Here is a 17879-nt window from a genome sequence, read left to right as displayed (position 1 = left end):
CTTTTTTGATGTGTGCATCTATTGCTATAAATTGTCCTCTGAGGACTGCCTTTGATTCTAGGAATATTTTGATTCCATCTCTGATTTCCTCTATTGCCCAGTGGTTTTTAAGCAGGATGTTATTCAGTTTTCATGTAATTGATTGTTTTTCCTTGCTCTTTCTGTTGTTAATTTCTACTTTTATGGCATTGTGGTTAGAGAAGATACTTTGGATTATCTCAGCATTTTGGATCTTGTTGAGGGTTGCTCTGTGGCCTAAGATGTCTATTCTGGAGAATTTTCCACGTGCATTGGAAAATAATATGTACTTTGCAGCTGTTGTGTGGAGTGTTCTATATATGTCTATGAGGTCAAGTTGGCTAATTGTGTCCTTTAGGTCTTCTGTGTCTTTGCTGAGTTTTTTTCTAGCTGTTCTGTCCTTTACCAAGTGGTGTGTTGAAGTCTCCTACTATTATTTTGGAACTGTCAATTTCTCTTTTCAGTGCTGTTAGAGTTTGTTTTATGTATTTTGGAGCCCTGTTATTGGGTGTGTAGATGTTTATTATGGTTATGTCTCTGTGATGGATCATCCCTTTAATCATGATATAGTGCCCTTCTTTGTCTTTTATGGTGGATTTTGTTTTAAAGTCTATTTTAGCTGAGATTAATATTGCCACTCCTGCTCTTTTTCAGTAGTTGTTTGCTTGATTTTTTTTTTCTGTCTTTTGATTTTTAATAAATTTATGTCTTTGTTTCTAAGGTGTGTCTCTTGTAGACAGCATAATGATGGATCCAATTTTTTTTATCCATTCTGTCACTCTCTGTCTCTTTATGGGGGCATTTAGGCCATTTACAGTCAATGTAATTATTGATAGGTGTGAGTTTATTGCTTTCATTTTGTAGTGCTTTTTTTTTTTTTTTGGTGTTGACATTTTCTTTGTTTCTCTTACTCTCTTATGCTGAATTCCTTTTGTTTGTGGACTTTTTTTCCTTTTTTCTGTTTTTGTGGATTTTGTTTTTACTGAGACTTTATGTTTTTCTTCTTTATTTTGATGAGTAGGTTTTTTAACTTTCTTTGTGATTACCTTGAAATGTACCCTTGTCTTCCTAAATTTGAACCAGTCTATTATTACCTGGTATTGCCTTGCCTTTCTCTCCATTAGAAAGTTCTGTACCTACACCGTTTATTCCCTCTTTTCTTGTTCTGACGTTGTTGTCATTTACAGATAACCTCTCTGGTTCACTGTTGTAATTCTTTTGGTTTTGGATAGTGCTTGAGAGTTCATTTCTTAGGTTGATATCTGGCTGGTACAATCTTGCATGCTAGATTCAGGCTGTGGTCTGATGTTTGTTCTCAGACAGAAGGACACCCTTTAATAATTCTTGTAAGTTTGGTTTGGTTTTTACATAGTCCCTTAATTTCTCTTTATCTGGAAATGTCCTGATTTCACCATCATATTTGAACAAGAGTTTTGCAGGATATAAATTTTCTTGGTTGGCAGTTTTTTTCTTTCAAGGTTTTATATATGTCATCCCATTACCTTTTCGCGTGCATTGTTTCTGCCAAATAATCAGAGTTTAATTTTACTGTTTCTCCTCTGTATGTGACTTTTCCTTTTTTCGAACTGCTCTCAGGATTCTTTCTTCATCTTTGGTTTTAGGGAGTGTGATTATGATATGCCTTGATGATTTTCTTTTGGTATCATCCTGTATGGGGTTTGTTGAGCTTCTTGGGTGGTCAGCTTTTCATCTTTCATGATATTGGGGAAGTTTTCTATCAGCAATTCTTCAATGATCCTCTCTATGTTTTCCATTTTCTCCCCCTCTTCTTGAACTCCAGTCACTCACAGATTTTTACTTTTGATTATATCCCACATAATTCTCCGTGTTTCTTCATTTTTCTTCATTCTTTTTTCTGATTTTTCCTCAGAGTTGTAGCCAAGTGTTTGTCTTCAATTTCACTGATCCTCTCTTCCATTGTTTCAAACCTGCCCCTCAGCCCTTTTATGACACTGTCCATTTCTGAAATCTTGTTGCTTATCTTTTGGATTTCTAATTGTTGTTTGTGTATGATTTCTAGTTGTGAATTTTTTTGGCATTTTGTTCCTGTGTTATTTTCCTCAATTATTTCATTTTTTGTCTGTGTTTTCCATGAATTTGTCTGCTTTTTCCATGAATTTGTCTATTTTTCCCTCCTTTTTGTCTGCTTTTTGCTTCAACTCTTGGAGAGCTCTGAATATTAGAGATTTGAATTCCCTATCGGGTAGTTCTAGTGCCTTTTCTTCTAGTGGAAAGTCATCTGGTGTTTTATTTTGGATGCCTACTGGAACCACTCTGTCCTGTTTTTTTATATGTTTTGATATTGTCTGCTGTCTTCGGGACATTCAGTAGTTATTTTCTTCGTTTATTGACTGTAAATTTGTTTGTTTCATCCTGCTTTTTTGTTTTATTTGGTTGTGTCTGAGCAGGTGGGCTGTGAGTTCTTTGTTGTTTGCTTGTCTTTGGGCATGATACTTTTCACCTCCTTGTTTAGTGGGCAGAGCCAGTTCCTCAGCTTTGGTGCAGCAGGGCAGGTCCAGCTGAAGGGGAAGGACTGGGATGGGTTGTGTGTGGCACATACTACGGTCGGCAGAGTGGGCCAGGAATCAGTGCAGGGCAGGTTCCTGTATGCCATGCCTGTGCTGCTCGGAAGTATGATCTTCAGTGCATGGTGCAGTTAGGCAGGAAGGGGGGGGGATTGTGATGTGTGGAGCTCAGATGGGTATGGGAAAGAGGTGATAGAGGAGAGAGAAACAGGAGCCAAAAAAAAAAAAAAAAAAGAGTGAAAAGGGAGCTTGCCATTGGAGTGGAGAGATGAGAAACCGAGAAATGAAGAAAAACAAAAAGGAAAAGAAAACAGGAAAAAGAAAAAATAATAAATAAAAATTAGAAAAAGAAGAGAAGTCCCCAGAGATTCCACCAGTGTGGCTGCAAAGACTGGGGTAGTGGCTCTCAGGCCTCTAAGTATAGCCTGGCTAGAACGGGTAGAGATGTCACATAGTGCCAGGTATTCAAGAGACAGAAAAAGAAGGTAAGTATTGAGAGAGAAGAAACAGAGAAATGAAGAAGGACCAAAAGGAAGAAAGAAAAAAGAAATGCCTGCAGGGATCCACTACACAGCTGCGCAGACCAAGAATGTAGCTCCAAAGTGTTGCAGTACAGCCCGGCTAGTAGGGGCTGCCAAGGCATGCAAAGAAAAAGAATACAAACAAACAAACAAACAAAAAAGCCCCACAGATCCCACCTATGTGGTGGTATGGACCAGAGAAGCAGTTCCTCAGTCAAGCGGCACTTCACAGCCTTTCAAGAAGAAGCAAAGATGGCACATGGAGCCAGGCGTTCAAGAGAAAGGAGGGGGAGGTGGTGAGAGGCACAGAAGAAACCAAAAGAAGCAGAAACAAGCAACACCAGCGACAAACGGCACTCAAGGAGCCAGCCAGTGTGAGCAGGGCAAATCCAAGTATCATGGGGCTGATAGCCAGTGCCTCCCAGCCAGGAGACTGCAGCTGTCGGGATGCAGAGGAGGCGGAACGGGGGGGATGGAGAAGAGTAAGGGGTAGGAAAGTGTATATCACTGGTTACCTGTTGTTCTGTCTCCTGCTGGAAGCTCCATGAAGCTGCTTTCCCATACTCCCTTTCCACCAGTCTCCAATGTGGGCAAGACAAATCCAAGTGCCACAGACTCTACACTTCATAGCCTGCTGAGCTACCACAGGCTTCTAGGAATTGACAAGGATAGAGCAGGGGTGAGAAGGATGGGGGTGGGAAAGCATACATTGCTAGTTACCAGGTGCTCTGTCTCCTGCTGGGAGCTCTGTGAAGCTGCTTTACCATACTCCTTGTCCACCATTCTCTGACAGGAGTCCAAGACAGCAAATCTGTGCTACGTTAGCTGATAGGGGATCTCCACATGTATCTCTCCTCGCTCTCTGTTCTCTGTCAGTTTCTTATTCCATTTGTTGCTTGGCTGAGTTCTTTATCGCTTCATTTGATGCTTACAGTTCCAGGATTGACGTTTGTCTCTGTTTTACTTAGTTTTTTGGGTCTTTGCTGTGGAGGGATGGCATGGTGCTTCTGTCTGTAGCACCATGTTGGCTCTGCCATAACTGTAACTCTTATGGCCACATACACTTGTCTACATAAAGTATAAGAAGAAAGCAATCTAAAAGAAACCATGCGTAGGAAAAAGATAATACTTCAAGCCAATCCCGTAGTTTCTTTGGCTCCTTGCCATCCCTCCCCTTTTTTCCCACTATTTCTTATTTTCTTCCCCTGCTCTATTCCTTCATTTAAAAAATTATCATGCACACACTTCTCAAATTGTTTATATATGCTGCTCTTATTGGAAACTCTACTTAAATATTCTATAATTCAGAATCTGATCAATGGCAGAGATTACTCCAAAGGGTCGCCGTCATATTTTAAATTTCATTTTGGAAGAAAATGTAGCCTATCAACTCTCTCTCCCAGTGAATTTCAATTCCTCAGTTTCTCATGACAATACTGTCCAATTATGGTTAATGACCTTTAAGATATTTCCAGAATTTATAATTTTTGTTCATTAAAATAGGTTTTAAAATTCCTAACTACTTGGTTCCACTGCCCTTTTTTTTTTTTTCAGGTACAGAGCTGTTGCCTCCTGGAGTCGTGTTCAAGGAATTGGGATTCCCTTGGTCACTGCCATTGAAATTGTCTCCATCTGGATCCTTTCCTTTATCCTGGCCATCCCTGAAGCAATCGGCTTCGTCATGGTGCCCTTTGAATACAAGGGTGAACAACACAAAACTTGTATGCTCAATGCCACATCAAAATTCATGGAGGTACTAATAGTTTACAAAGAATGAATTGGGGAAGGAAGGAAGTTTTCATTTATCCTTCACCATCTTACACTTTACCTCTCCACCATGCCAAGTGTGGTTTCCTTTGCCAGTTCAGTCAGGTATTCTTCAGTTGCATCAAAAGCGGATGTGAAACCAGTATTTAGCTTCTTGACTAGAATACAATTGATTAACTCATTTGGTTTTTACTCTTATATTGTTGCACAACTGTAGACATAACTATCATTCTGTACCAAACAACTAAGAATTCTGAAACAAATTTACTGAAAAAGAGGGATTGGAATATATATGTGTGTGTATATAATATTTTTTGTTTTTACAGTAAGGAATACAACATCCTACATGCATGCTGATGCTTATTCTGTATTACTTGGGGAAATGCACATTGCTCATTCACATTCTTAAAGATGGATTTACTAATTCAAAGGAGGATATAGTGCTTACATGTATTTATTAGTACAGAACAATGTCTAATATACCAATTATATAAAACTACTGAACCTTTTTAAAAAGTGTTTTTTAGTTTGCCAAATTTAGTAGTAGTTGTTTTGTTTAATATACCTGACCACATTAATGTTTTTCTGAAAAGTTTAATCACATTGCTGAGTGTATTAGGAAACATTTAAAATGCATATTTGCTTTACAAAACAAGTTACATGTGGACTGAGGAGGCAAATCAAAAAGATAACTATTTCACTTAAATCAGCATAATTTAATGCTTTGATGTGAGTTTTCATGCAGCTCAGATTCCACATTTAATCGTTTACAGACATCTCAAGCTATGTTTTCTTAACTTCGAAAATTCACAAAATTACTGGTTTTCCAGTTGACCAGTTATCTTGCTTGGAGATTCTTATTTTAAAATTAAAAGTGCTCATGAGATCTGCCAAGCTGACAACCTTAAAATTGAGGTCTTCTGTTTATATATGGACTTTTTTATCAGATCGGTCTCCATAGTGAAAAACAAAGTAGACAATAGGAGGTTATCAGAATTTGGGAAGATATCCCAGACTAAAACAAAAAGAAAGAAAAGGCTCAATAGAAGGAGGAGCTTACTGATTATTGGAGCTAGACAGAATGAAATGGACTGCTTCATGAAGACTGAGTCTTCTTTATAGAAGTGTTCAAGCAAAGGGTGGCAACCCTTCAGGCAGGGGTGTCCTGGAGGTTTACAGTAAAGCATGTGAGTTTGAACTGATAGATTTTTAGATTTCATTCCAAGTCTAAAGTTTTAGAATTCTTTTTCTCCTTCTATCTTTTCTTTTTTCCCTGACTTTATTTCCTCTCACTTTTCCACTCTTTTCTCCTCAACTTTACTCTAACGTAGACTGACTGGAGGCATCTCCGTACCCTTGCTGATGACATCAGTAAAAAAGAAATGTGTGACCCCTCTCTCTACAGGCCTCCAATGCAGAGGGGGCAGGGGACTCAATCCAGTCTTCTTTGGGGTCAGCTTCCAGACCCTTTGCAGCTGCTTCCGGGCCATTCTCACTCCGCTAGCAATGCACCAGGAAAAAGAGGGCATAAAAGAAGGGGGCTGCTCAAAAGAGTTTTTGTGTTGCACTTAAAAGAGAGAGAGAGAACCTTTTCTGAATTTTTTTTTTTTAAGTTCAGAACTTAAATCTTTCTATGGCATAATATGGATAGGGAAATATCCGTATAGCAACTCCTTTGAGAGATGGTACTTAACTTGAGGACAGGATAGAAAAAAATTACATGCTCATTTTCACTAACTTCTAACTGAAATTTATCATGTCCTTCTGTCATGAATGTAGGCAACAAACCACAATAGTACTTAGCATTACCCATGACTTTTTTTTTTTGTAGCCGTTCTTTTTTTTTTTTTTTTTTATTGTTGTACTTTAAGTGAAAGTTTACAATTCAAGTTAGTCTCTCATATGAAAATTTATACATACACTGCTATGTGACCCTAAATACTCTCCCTATACTGTGACAGCACACTCCTCCTTTCCACCCCTGATTTCCCATGTCCATTCAGCCAGCTCCTGACCCTCTCTGCCTTCTCATCTCACCTCCAGACAGGAGCTGCCCATTTAGTCTCATGTATCTTCTTGAGCTAAGAAGCACACTCTTCACGAATATCATTTTATGCCCCCATAGTCCAGTCTAATCTTCGCCTGATGAGTTGGCCTCGGGAATGGTTTTAGTTCTGGGCTGATAGAGAGTCCAAGGGCCACCCATGACTTTTTCGCCAATAGAAATCGCAGACATTTTCATGTTGTTGTTGTTGTTAGGTGTTGTTTTTAGATGCAGAATCTCAAAATATCATTTATTCCTATCACTACTTCAATATTCTGGTAGTGAGTAGAGCCACCACTAGATTTGTAATTTAATTGTTTAATAAAGAAACACATATATTACTAGACCAGAATTTTGTTTTCAATGTTTTGATAACTGTGTTTCAGTGTAATTGGTTCCCTTTGTAAACTTAACGTATTTTATTTTATGCGTGCAAAAGCATTATTCTCAGAAGGGATTATAGTTTTCATCAGGCTTCCAAGGGGGGCGGTCTGTGGCATAAAAATAGTTAAGAACCCCTGCTTAGAACTTTTTTTCCTCAGGAACCATTTATGGATTATTTTAATAAACATGTTATAAATGTAGCCTAGTGGTCCTCTTTCTATATTCAGACACTGACCAGTTTTTCATGGCACAGCACAATTTTTTACTGTGGGAACTGAGTTTTTACAGTAGGCTGCTTTATCCTTAGTAAATAAACAATCTGGACAAACATTATCAGGAAAAGAAAAGCATTTCTTTCCCAAGTGGGAAGATCAATTTAGTGGAAGGAAAGATTTACATATTATCTTCCAATTTTAATTTTATAGGATATTAAGGGTTCTCCTTTTTAAAAAAGTAGAAAACTGAATCATCCCGACATTTACAAATCCTGCCCACAGGGAGATAATGCTAAATAAATATGCCTTCGGGTAAGAGATTCTGCCTCAATGGTTTCCAGGTGGTAACTATTAAGAGCAGGAAAAAGACTACAGTTATTGATGGCTGGAACTAGCTGGCTCCGAGGTCACATAGCAGGCATACCAGGCAAAGGGTTAACTCCAGTAACCAAAGCTGCACAGATAAGCCATTCATAACCTTCACCGTTTCCAAACAAGATGTCCACATGAAATACACTTTAACCACAATGGTCAAATGTAAACCAGACACTAGAAAAATTTTGAGATTCATCAATAAAGATAAATATATAGTCTGCATGTCTCAAAATCATGTTTTGGAAGCACTGGAAAGGAATTATTTGTATTGATTAGAGCTCTTTCATTGTGGAATTGGAACCAACTTAAGTTTATAAAAAGTATCCTTGTCAGGATTTTTTTTTAAGGATTTTCTTCATATGCTATTTATAGACCTTCAAATTTAATTGGGTTTTGAGCACTCCCCTTTCTCATTGTCCCATGACTGCAACCAGCGGGCGTGAATATACACACAGGTCTGCAAGTATAAAGATCTCGAAGCTACCTGAGACACTCCACTTTTAATTTACATGATTATACCTCTTTGCTTTGCTTTACAGTTCTACCAAGACGTAAAGGACTGGTGGCTATTCGGGTTCTATTTCTGCATGCCCTTGGTGTGCACTGCAATCTTCTATACGCTCATGACTTGTGAGATGTTAAACAGGAGAAACGGCAGCTTGAGAATTGCCCTCAGTGAACATCTTAAACAGGTAAATCTAGTAAGATCATGAAAATCTGGCTGAGACTGTTTGTCCTTGACAAAATGCCTCCAAATACTGTATTTACAGGTGTGCCAGCAGATTTAGCCTGGCTTTCTTTAAAACAAAAAAGAATAGTGTCTTGTAAGTGCTTGAGTTATAATTATAGTGTTAAGGATTTCTTTTGTGCAATAGGGAGGCTGCCAGTGAAGCAGGTGGCCCAGAAAGCTGGGCTCCAACAAAAAGGAACTATTTATTCATTTTAATTCATTTATTTTGCCAAGAGTATACTGAGAGAACGTGTGAGTGTTTGTGCGTGCGTGTATGCATGTGTATGTGTGTGCGTACAGTGAACTGGACTTGGAACTGTGGTGGGACAAAAAGAAGCATATCGCTTGCTGCTGTGAAGACCTTGCAGCCCTGTTGTGGAGGTGAAATACAAACATGGACCAACTGGAGAGTAAAATCACAAGGTGTGGTAAAAGTAGCCCATCTACAGAAAGCCAGGGGAAGTATGAGCTAGAGTCACGGGGAAACTTTCATGAACCAGGCCTGGGAGGATAAGGGGATTTTATGGGTGAAGAAGAGGACGGAGGGCATTTCAGGTGGAAGGACAAGCATCTCGTTATAACTTGGAATGGGCACCACACATCTGGAAGTGGTAAAAAAGAGATGAACTGGACTAGAGCAACATCTAAGGGAAGACTCATAATAAGAAATGAGATTGAGTTACATAAGTAGAGGTCACTTTTTAGAGGACCTTAAGTTCTAGAAAAGGAGACCTGGTGGCACAGTAGTTAAGCACTTGGCTGTTCACCAAATGGTCAGCAGTTTGAACTCACCAGCTGATCTGCAGGACAAAGATGTAGCAATTGGCTTCCATAAAGATTACAGCCTTGGAAACCCTGTGGGCAGTTCTACTCTGTCGTATAGGGTCCCTATGAGTCAGAATCAACTCACTGGCAATGGGAAGTTCTAGAAGGAATTTTACAAGTCAATAGGAGGCTACTTTTGCTCCTTATGGATAACATAACAGACCAGATAAAGCTGTGGGCTTTAGAGGGCAAAACTTGGCTCTTAAACACTTGCTGGCTCTGTGACGTGAACAGATTACTTAACCTCTCTGAGCTTGTAGTTCCTCATAAAATACATCATGGGAATTACTTAATGAATGTAAAGTGCCTAATAGAGCCCACTCGTAATAGATAACTCAGCAAATGTCAATATACGTTAATTCAACAGTTAAAACTAAGGACTGCAGGTAAGTTCTTGTTCCCAATAGAGAGAACACTCAACTGTATGAAAAGTCACTGTGAGTTGTTTGGTGTAGCTTGTAAATCTGTCCTATGTAATTACCATGCACAAGCATCATTTCGGCAGCAGAAGCTCTTTTCCATGTGCTTTACTGATTTTTATTAGCTTCAGCGCCGCATCCCCCTTCATCTAAGCTGCGTTTGGAAGAAAACTGCATATGATGAGATGGGCCTAATAATATATGAATCAATGTTATGATGAGAATCAAAGAAATTAATGTGTATGTACATACTTTGTAAAGTCTAACATGCCATACAAATATTTGCGCTTATCTTTGTTTGAAATTCAGCAAGAAGATCATGTTGAGAAACTTTCATGACTTTGTTCAGGCATGAATGCTTCAAGTAGACCCAATATAAGCGATATTTAGCAACTATTACCTCTCATCCCTACAATGGAAATAATTGATTAGACCTGACATTGTGAAAAACAGTGTTTTAAATGTTGATTTTAGCATTAGCCTCTTTAAGCTATGAGTGGTAACTGCTCTGAAAAAGAATTAAGTAGCCACTGGGAATAATGATAATATGATGCTGCTTCATATTGACATAGCATTCTTTATATTTTCAGAAACTTTAGTTTATAAAAAGTATCTTTGTCAGGATTTTTTTAAAAAGTACTTTCTTTATGTGCTATGTCTTGTTTGATGTCTTCATACACCCTACGAGGTAGGTAGGACCAACGTAATCCTCACTCTACAGTGTGTTGAAGGGATTTGCTCAATCCCTTACTGGAGATGATAATCCAAAACTTGAACGCTTGTGCAGTAATTGTTCCCTTTAGTCACACTCAGAGCTGTGGTGGGTTCTAACGGCAGAAGGGTGACCCTGGCTGGTATACCTTCAACTAGGACCTGAGGGAGTTAGTGCAGAATAAAAGGCACTGCCACTCTTTGACTAAGATTCCCCGTATGACTCTTGGTCTTGCTTCTCGTATGGTTTTCTCTCATTTCTCTTCATCATCACGGCAACAACTTGATCAGTTAGGGATTGTGTTTGGATGCTGGTAACAGAATGCCCAAAATAACAGTGATTTGGCCAAATAGGGGTTTATGTTTCTCACAGAGCAAAAAGTTCAAATAGCATTGGCTCAGTGGTCAAGGAAGTCACCAGCCAGCTGTCTGTTGTTTTGCTAACTTTACCTTCAGTATTGCAAGGAGGCAGCTGCTGCTCCACTCTTTTATCTTATTTCTCGGCAGCAAGAAGGGAAAGAACGTAAGACACATTAGTAAATGTGCATCAGCTGAGTGTCCCTTCAGTTTTAAATAGCTTTTCCAAAAACCCCACCCAACAATTTCTACTTAATCTAATTGTCAGGACTGTGTCACAGGACTACTCAGATATTAGGCCAGGCCCCACTGCTGCCATAACCAAATTGGGGGTCTGAGTGACAGCAAGTAAGACATGAGAATGGATGGATATTGGTTAAGCAAATATCAGACTGTCATAGTAACTTATTAATGTTGTTGTAAGCTGCAATCGAGTCAGCCCCTAACTCATGGCAACCCCATGTACAACGGAACAAAATATAGCTAGGTCTTGTACCATCCCCATGATCCCGTTATGATCTGTAGGGTTTTCCATTGGCTGATTTTTGGAAGTAGGTTGCCAGGCCTTTCTTCCTAGTCTGAAAGCTCCACTGAAACCTATTCAGCATCATAGCAACACACAAGCCTCCACTGACAGAAGAGTGGTGGCTGCACATGTGGTGCATTGTCTGGGAATTAAACCTGGGTCTCCCACATGGATGTCAAGAGTTCTACCACTGGAATGATGCCTTTTAAAAAGATTCTCCTCTTTGACGATGTACTCAGGAAAAGTAACCTCCCCCACTACTACCCTCCTTGCTATGTTTATGGATATGCTGTCTTTCTGCGTACAGATGCTGGCCCTTTAAAAAGCCCCCTCATTCCTGCAGATTGGAATCCTTTATTCCTTCCCTCAGTCAGATCTTGAAAACAGATCTGATTATGTGTTTATGCTGTGTTTAGGTGTTCTCTGGAGCCATATCCCAACTAGACCAATAACTACGAAAGATCAAAGATCTCCCAGTTTTTTGGGTTAAAGCAGCAATTTGTGACAACTTCCCTAGAATCTTCTTAAATAGCTTTACTGGTCGTGTGGGTTTATTGCAGACCTCCCACTCTTAATGCTATATGGTTCAGGTTGAACCAGCATTACTCTTCCAAATCCTGTTTTCAATCAGTTTTATTTTGACATCAACTGATCCCAGTTACAGACAATTGCATTTTAGATTTCTAGTTAAACTTCTAAATTCACGTGTTTTAATACTCGAGCCCAACGCACACAAATGAATGGTTGCAGAGAATTCCTAATCTAGGGTTTTTCTGATCCTGCACAGACATGAAAGCCCTCAGCTGAAGTCAGTCCAGGGTCAGCATGTCTCAGTTTTTCAGATCATCGTTGCTGCTAATCTTTTACTCTCATCCCTCTGTTTGCAAACAATAGATACTTGGAATAAATATGTCATTCATCAGAGAATTTAAAAAGTAAATGGATCCCAGGGCTAGCTTTTTTCAAGATCAGGAAGTGTAGAAAACATGTTGCTGTTGCCTTTTCTTTTATGTTCCCTGCTCCTGTTTTGTTTTCTATGCAGCTTTGCAGATTTGTCCGTTATCATGCTGTGTTCGGTCACTTTGCCTTCCACAAAGGCAAAGTTGTTGGGTGCCATCGAGTATATTCAGACTCATTGCAACCTCACGTGGCAGAGTAGAAGTACCCATAGGGTTTTCTTGGCAGTAATCTTTATAGGAGCAGATTGCCAGGTCTTTGTCTCACAGAGCCACTGGGTGGATTCAAACCACCAACCTTTTGGTTAGCAGCCAAGCACTTAACCGTTGCGCCACCAGGGCTTCTTTTTTATCACTAAATGCTAGTTAGTTACTGTTGCTGAGGTTGGTAGCTAACTCCTTTCCCCATACACTCGTCACACACATACACACAGACTCAGCCGCAGTATTGGCTCACTTCCAGCGAGTTTCCACCTCTAACCCAGCCCAAATAACCAACCTGAGGCCACCATCCTGCCTGGCAGCTTCCCAAAAGCATTATCACCAACTCCTTGGCTAGAAAGTTGGACGCAGAATCTGGAAGAGGTGGAGATACTATGAGTCTGGCCGTTCTCCTGGCTCTTCTGTGGGTTATTCTTACCCTGATACCTACTACCTCCTTGGTGCGTAGTTGTTTCATCTAATATAAAAACATTAAATCTAATGTACTTTCTCTTTTCTCACCTTCCTTTAGCGTCGAGAAGTGGCAAAAACCGTTTTCTGCTTGGTTGTAATTTTCGCTCTTTGCTGGTTCCCCCTTCATTTAAGCCGCATTCTGAAGAAAACCGTATACGATGAGATGGACAAGAACCGATGTGAATTACTCAGGTAAGAGTCTATTTACCCATTAGGAGATTGGAGTTTCCCCGATTTTCCCATTTGTAACACTTTTACAAAACCATCGCATCTACACTCTTGTTAGCCATGGAAAATGCAAATTGCAAAGTTGGTTTTTTTTTAGCCAACGTAGTCCATAACTGTTACTAGAATTTGTGCAAGTCCTATCTCTAATCTTGCCACTCGACTCCTGAGACGAGACTGAGTGTAAGGGTTTGAGCTAACCAAGTGGCTGAGGTATCTATAAACACCGGGCAGAACTGAAAGTGCCATTTAAACAAGCATCCTCAAAAAAAAAACAAAAAATTCTGCCACCTGTAAGAAATGGCTTGTGGGCAAGAACTATGCTTATTCTAGAGACAAATACTAGTTAGCAGATTAAAAAATCATTACATTCTAATTATTCTACTCCATTTTCTTTTGTTCTAGTTTCTTGCTGCTCATGGATTACATCGGTATTAACTTGGCAACCATGAATTCATGTATAAACCCCATAGCTCTATATTTTGTGAGCAAAAAATTTAAAAATTGCTTCCAGGTAAGACTGCTATGCAACTTTTTTTTTTTTTTAAGGACAACCAAATGAGTATATTAATATTTGTCCTTTTGTGCCTGGCTTATTTCAGTTAGCATAATGTTTTCAAGGTTCATCCATGTCATAGCACATATCAGAATTTCATTTCTGTTTATAGATAAATAATATTCCATTGTATGTATATACCACATTTAGTCACCTGTTGATGGACATTTGTGGTGTTTCCACCTTTTGGCTGTTGTTAATACACTTCATGATTGGTCTTTATAAAAAGGCAGCATGTCCATGGGAAAAAATCCAATCTAGAGAATCCTGGGTTCTAATTCTAGTTCTATCTTGTCATTCTCTCTGGATCTCACTGTCCTCATTTTTTAAACGGGAGAAATAGAAATCGGGCTCTTGTAAGGAGCAGACTGAGGTGCCACACAGATGATGCACACTGAAGAAACGTCAGGCCTCTCTGGCCCCTTCCCACTCATGCCCACCCCAAGTCAGTAGAGCACTCTCTGGCTGGCCAACACTGCTTGATAGATGGAGCTGAAATGCGAGACAAGGGAAGTGTTTCTCTTCTCTAGAATGGACAATTTAACTTGTACCTAAAGATTATAAACTTGGTACTCTAGATTAATGATAAGGCTCACATTCTTTCCTCACATGTGTATGAACATTTACCCTTGTTGGTGGGAACTCAAGGCCCTCATGTTCTTCTGGAAATGAGTTAGTAGGTTCCTGTTTTTAAGAGTCTGTTCCTTTTACCAGTCTTGCCTCTGCTGCTGCTGTTACCAGTCCAAAAGTCTGATGACCTCGGTCCCAATGAATGGAACAAGTATCCAGTGGAAGAACCATGAACAAAACAACCACAACACAGAGAGGAGCAGCCATAAGGACAGTATAAACTAAGCCTCTTGGAAACATTCATCAGTATTCCTTCAAATCCTATTGGAGAAAAATCACATTGCAGCTGTGTCTCCGGAAACCTCTTCTCCAGTCCTTCTTCTCCTTTAACTCAGTCTCACTCCCTGGGGGGAGAAATGCTTCCAAAACATCACAGGTTGGACTGGTTATACCTAAAACTTCTGTGTATCTTCTAATTTACATATTCTGCATATTATATTGAGCACTAAAAAATGGTGGGAGTTGGGGGGAAAGGAGGCTATTAAATGAAACCAGAAAGATATTCCCACTTTTGCATGAACATAGAGTTTTCACGGCCGTGACCAGCTTTCGTGACAGTTCTACCAAACATTCAGTGAGAACTGATCACATGAAATTTCAGAGATTATGACAAAATTTTCTATTTTTAAAGTGATTTTTTTTTTGGCCAAACACAGTATGGGTTTAAGCCACTTTTATTGGAAATGTCATTCACTGCCAGTATTTTTCTTAACTACATCAAAGTGATTATTTAAGCTTCTTTATTCATATTTTGCAAAAAAAGAAGAAGAAAAACAGTATTCGGGTGAGAAATTAGGTTAATATTTAATATTTCTCAAATCACTATTTTACTTTTAAACATGAATTCTAAAAGCTACAACAAATGTAGGCATTTAAAGCACAGACCGATAACCACATATGGTAGTTCAATAGCTGCTGCTTAAAGAATTTTTAAGAACGTGTATTTTATTTTTTAATGGTCTGTTCTTACAGGACATCTTGAACATATTTTTATATTAAACTCAAAAATAATGCTTGACTCAAATAGTTCTGTTTTTCATAAACCCAATTTCTTCATGCATGTAAGTTTTTTATGTAAACTCAGTATTATGTACCAGAATTTAAAGGCACACGGCACTTAACCATGCCTGAAACTTTCAGTGCATTGCATAGAAATCTAAAGCACACTTCAGAGAAAGGGATTGAATATTTTTAGAAGATTTGGAAGTTTTACTGATTTTTTTTGTAATAGTAACTCTATTGTATATATATACATACATATACATTATGCATATCACCTCATATCTTAAATCTCTTAAAATGTTAACTGGCAGTAAGACTTTTTCAGTCATCCTGTTTTCTATATACCCGTTGCCTTCCAGTCGATTCCAACTCATAGCGACCTTATAGGACAGGGTAGAACTGCCCCATAGGGTTTCCAAGGAGCGACTGGTGGATTCAAACTGCCATCCTTCTGGTTAGCAGCCGTAGCTCTTAACCACTGCGCCACCAGGGCTCCTCTTTTCCATACAGGAAACATAATTTCAAAGTGACCAGCTGAGTTTATCATGCCCCCCCCAAAAAAAACCATCACTGTCAAATCAGTTCCAACTCATAGCAACCCTGTAGGACAAAATAGAACTGCCCCATAGGGTTTCCAAGGTTGTAATCTTTACAGAAGCATACTGCTACATCTTTCTCCCACAGTTTATCATGCCAGGGATATATAATTACCTCCAAATGTCACCCTGAACTTACGATTCTTCACTTCTCTGTTTCTCCAGTCTGAACCTAAACCTTCCCACACCCCTCATGTGGTCACCATTTCAAAGGGCCCACAGTGACTTTTGCTGGGCATTTTCCCAAATGTTTACAGAGTGTGAGTACAGCAAAAAACCTTTTACTGTATATAGATATAAATATATATAAATTTGTAAATGTCTCTTAGCCAGTTTTTCTGTGATTGTCTCTGTGGAATGTATTTGTGTGTGTAATATATGCATGTGTGTGGTGGTGTGTATGGACTTAATGTAATATAATAATACTGTCCCGTAGTTGTGCCAAAGCCATGTACTCTGAGTGGGATCTAGGCGACTTTTCATCAGGACAAGTGCCCTCAGTCAGTTTAAACAGATCAGAATCATCTATGTACATAAATCTTGTGACCATGTTGCCGTTACAAATGGAATGCAGCAGGCAGCTTGAAAGAGTCTGAGCCCTGGGTTCACAGTAGGGTTTTCTTTGTTTGATTGGTTAGTTGTTGTGATTAAGCAGGGTTTGGTGTTGTGTATTGTTTCCTGTGCTGGAGCGGAAGTCATGACACTTTAAAGTATCATATTGTTCTCATCTTCAACTCAGTGTGGTAATGAGATTGACAAATTGCTTGATGTTTCTGTTAGATTTCACCAGACAGATTGCTGATGATAAATTAGCAAAACTAATCTGCTGGGCCGAATTTTAGTAAAGTCACGTGTAATATGTTATCAGATGCTGGCTGTTTGAACTGTGGTGCTAGGAAATGCTGCCCCTCAATGTGTTAGCAGTCAGTCGAATTCCATTACTTCACTGGGACATCACATGCAGCGAGGTATGCCTACAATATATGCCATGGATTCACCCCATTTTGTACAGACAATTGTCTTTAAAAATGCTTTGTTTCTTGCATATGAAAATATATATATATATAATAATTTCAGAAAGTCATATATTTCTGAATAATTACACAGGCTTCCATATGCATGTTGTTTATGGACTGGTAAATGACTATGGTTTACTTGTAGGATCATTTCCAATTTCTACCTTGATCACATCTTTCCAACAAGTAAACCTGTAGAAAAGACCCAGAAGCCAAGGCCCTGTATTGGCAGTGGTCCATAAGTGTAAAATAAAAGGTTACAGAAGCCTTGTAAGTGTCTCTTCATTCTTACTTTGTTCTTCAGAGAAAATGTTTGTTACATAATGCCTGTTGCAAACTTCTCCCTAGTAATAATCAAGCAAGCAATTTTACTTCCAAACAGATACTTCCTAATAACTCTATTCTCAATGAGACCTACTTTGTTTGTTGTACTGAACCCTTAACTTTCTCAATCATTTTTTCATGCACATTTCCAGTGCATTTTATTGAGCACCTACTATAACCAGGCATTCTTCTAAGTACTGGGGACATATTACTAAGAAAAACAGGTCTCAGTGAGCATGCTTTTTAGGGGAAGAAGTTGGACAATAAACAATTACTAACAGTCAATAAACAGGTGCATACATAAGGATGGAGCTGGAAGACATTATGCTGAGTGAACTAAGTCAGTCACAAAAGGACAAATATTGTATCACCTCCCTTATATGAAAAGACAAGGAAAGGCAAATGTATAGACGACAAAGTTTATTAGTGGTTATCAGGGGCAGTTACTGCTGATGGAAATA

At 39.0% G+C, this 17879-nt stretch overlaps 1 protein-coding gene across 2 annotated transcripts in view; it reads left to right on the top strand.

The window, feature by feature from the left end:
* EDNRA (endothelin receptor type A) overlaps positions 1–15183 on the top strand; it is a 69835-nt gene extending 54652 nt beyond the window's left edge. Inside the window, exons 3-7 of one of the 2 annotated variants that reach the window (XM_004378839.1) lie at positions 4640–4838; positions 8410–8562; positions 13128–13261; positions 13700–13808; positions 14565–15183. In XM_004378839.1, coding sequence (XP_004378896.1) covers positions 4640–4838; positions 8410–8562; positions 13128–13261; positions 13700–13808; positions 14565–14705 — 736 coding nt within the window. In that variant the 3' untranslated portion in view covers positions 14706–15183. The remainder of the gene's footprint in view (positions 1–4639; positions 4839–8409; positions 8563–13127; positions 13262–13699; positions 13809–14564) is intronic. The other variant, XM_004378840.1, reaches the window with a different exon arrangement.
* Positions 15184–17879: the final 2696 nt, after the last annotated feature.

The sequence above is a fragment of the Trichechus manatus genome, unplaced genomic scaffold, assembly GCF_000243295.1.
Source record: "Trichechus manatus latirostris isolate Lorelei unplaced genomic scaffold, TriManLat1.0 scaffold00059, whole genome shotgun sequence".
Classification (NCBI taxonomy): domain Eukaryota; kingdom Metazoa; phylum Chordata; class Mammalia; order Sirenia; family Trichechidae; genus Trichechus; species Trichechus manatus.
This window is presented reverse-complemented; position numbering and strand designations above follow the sequence as displayed.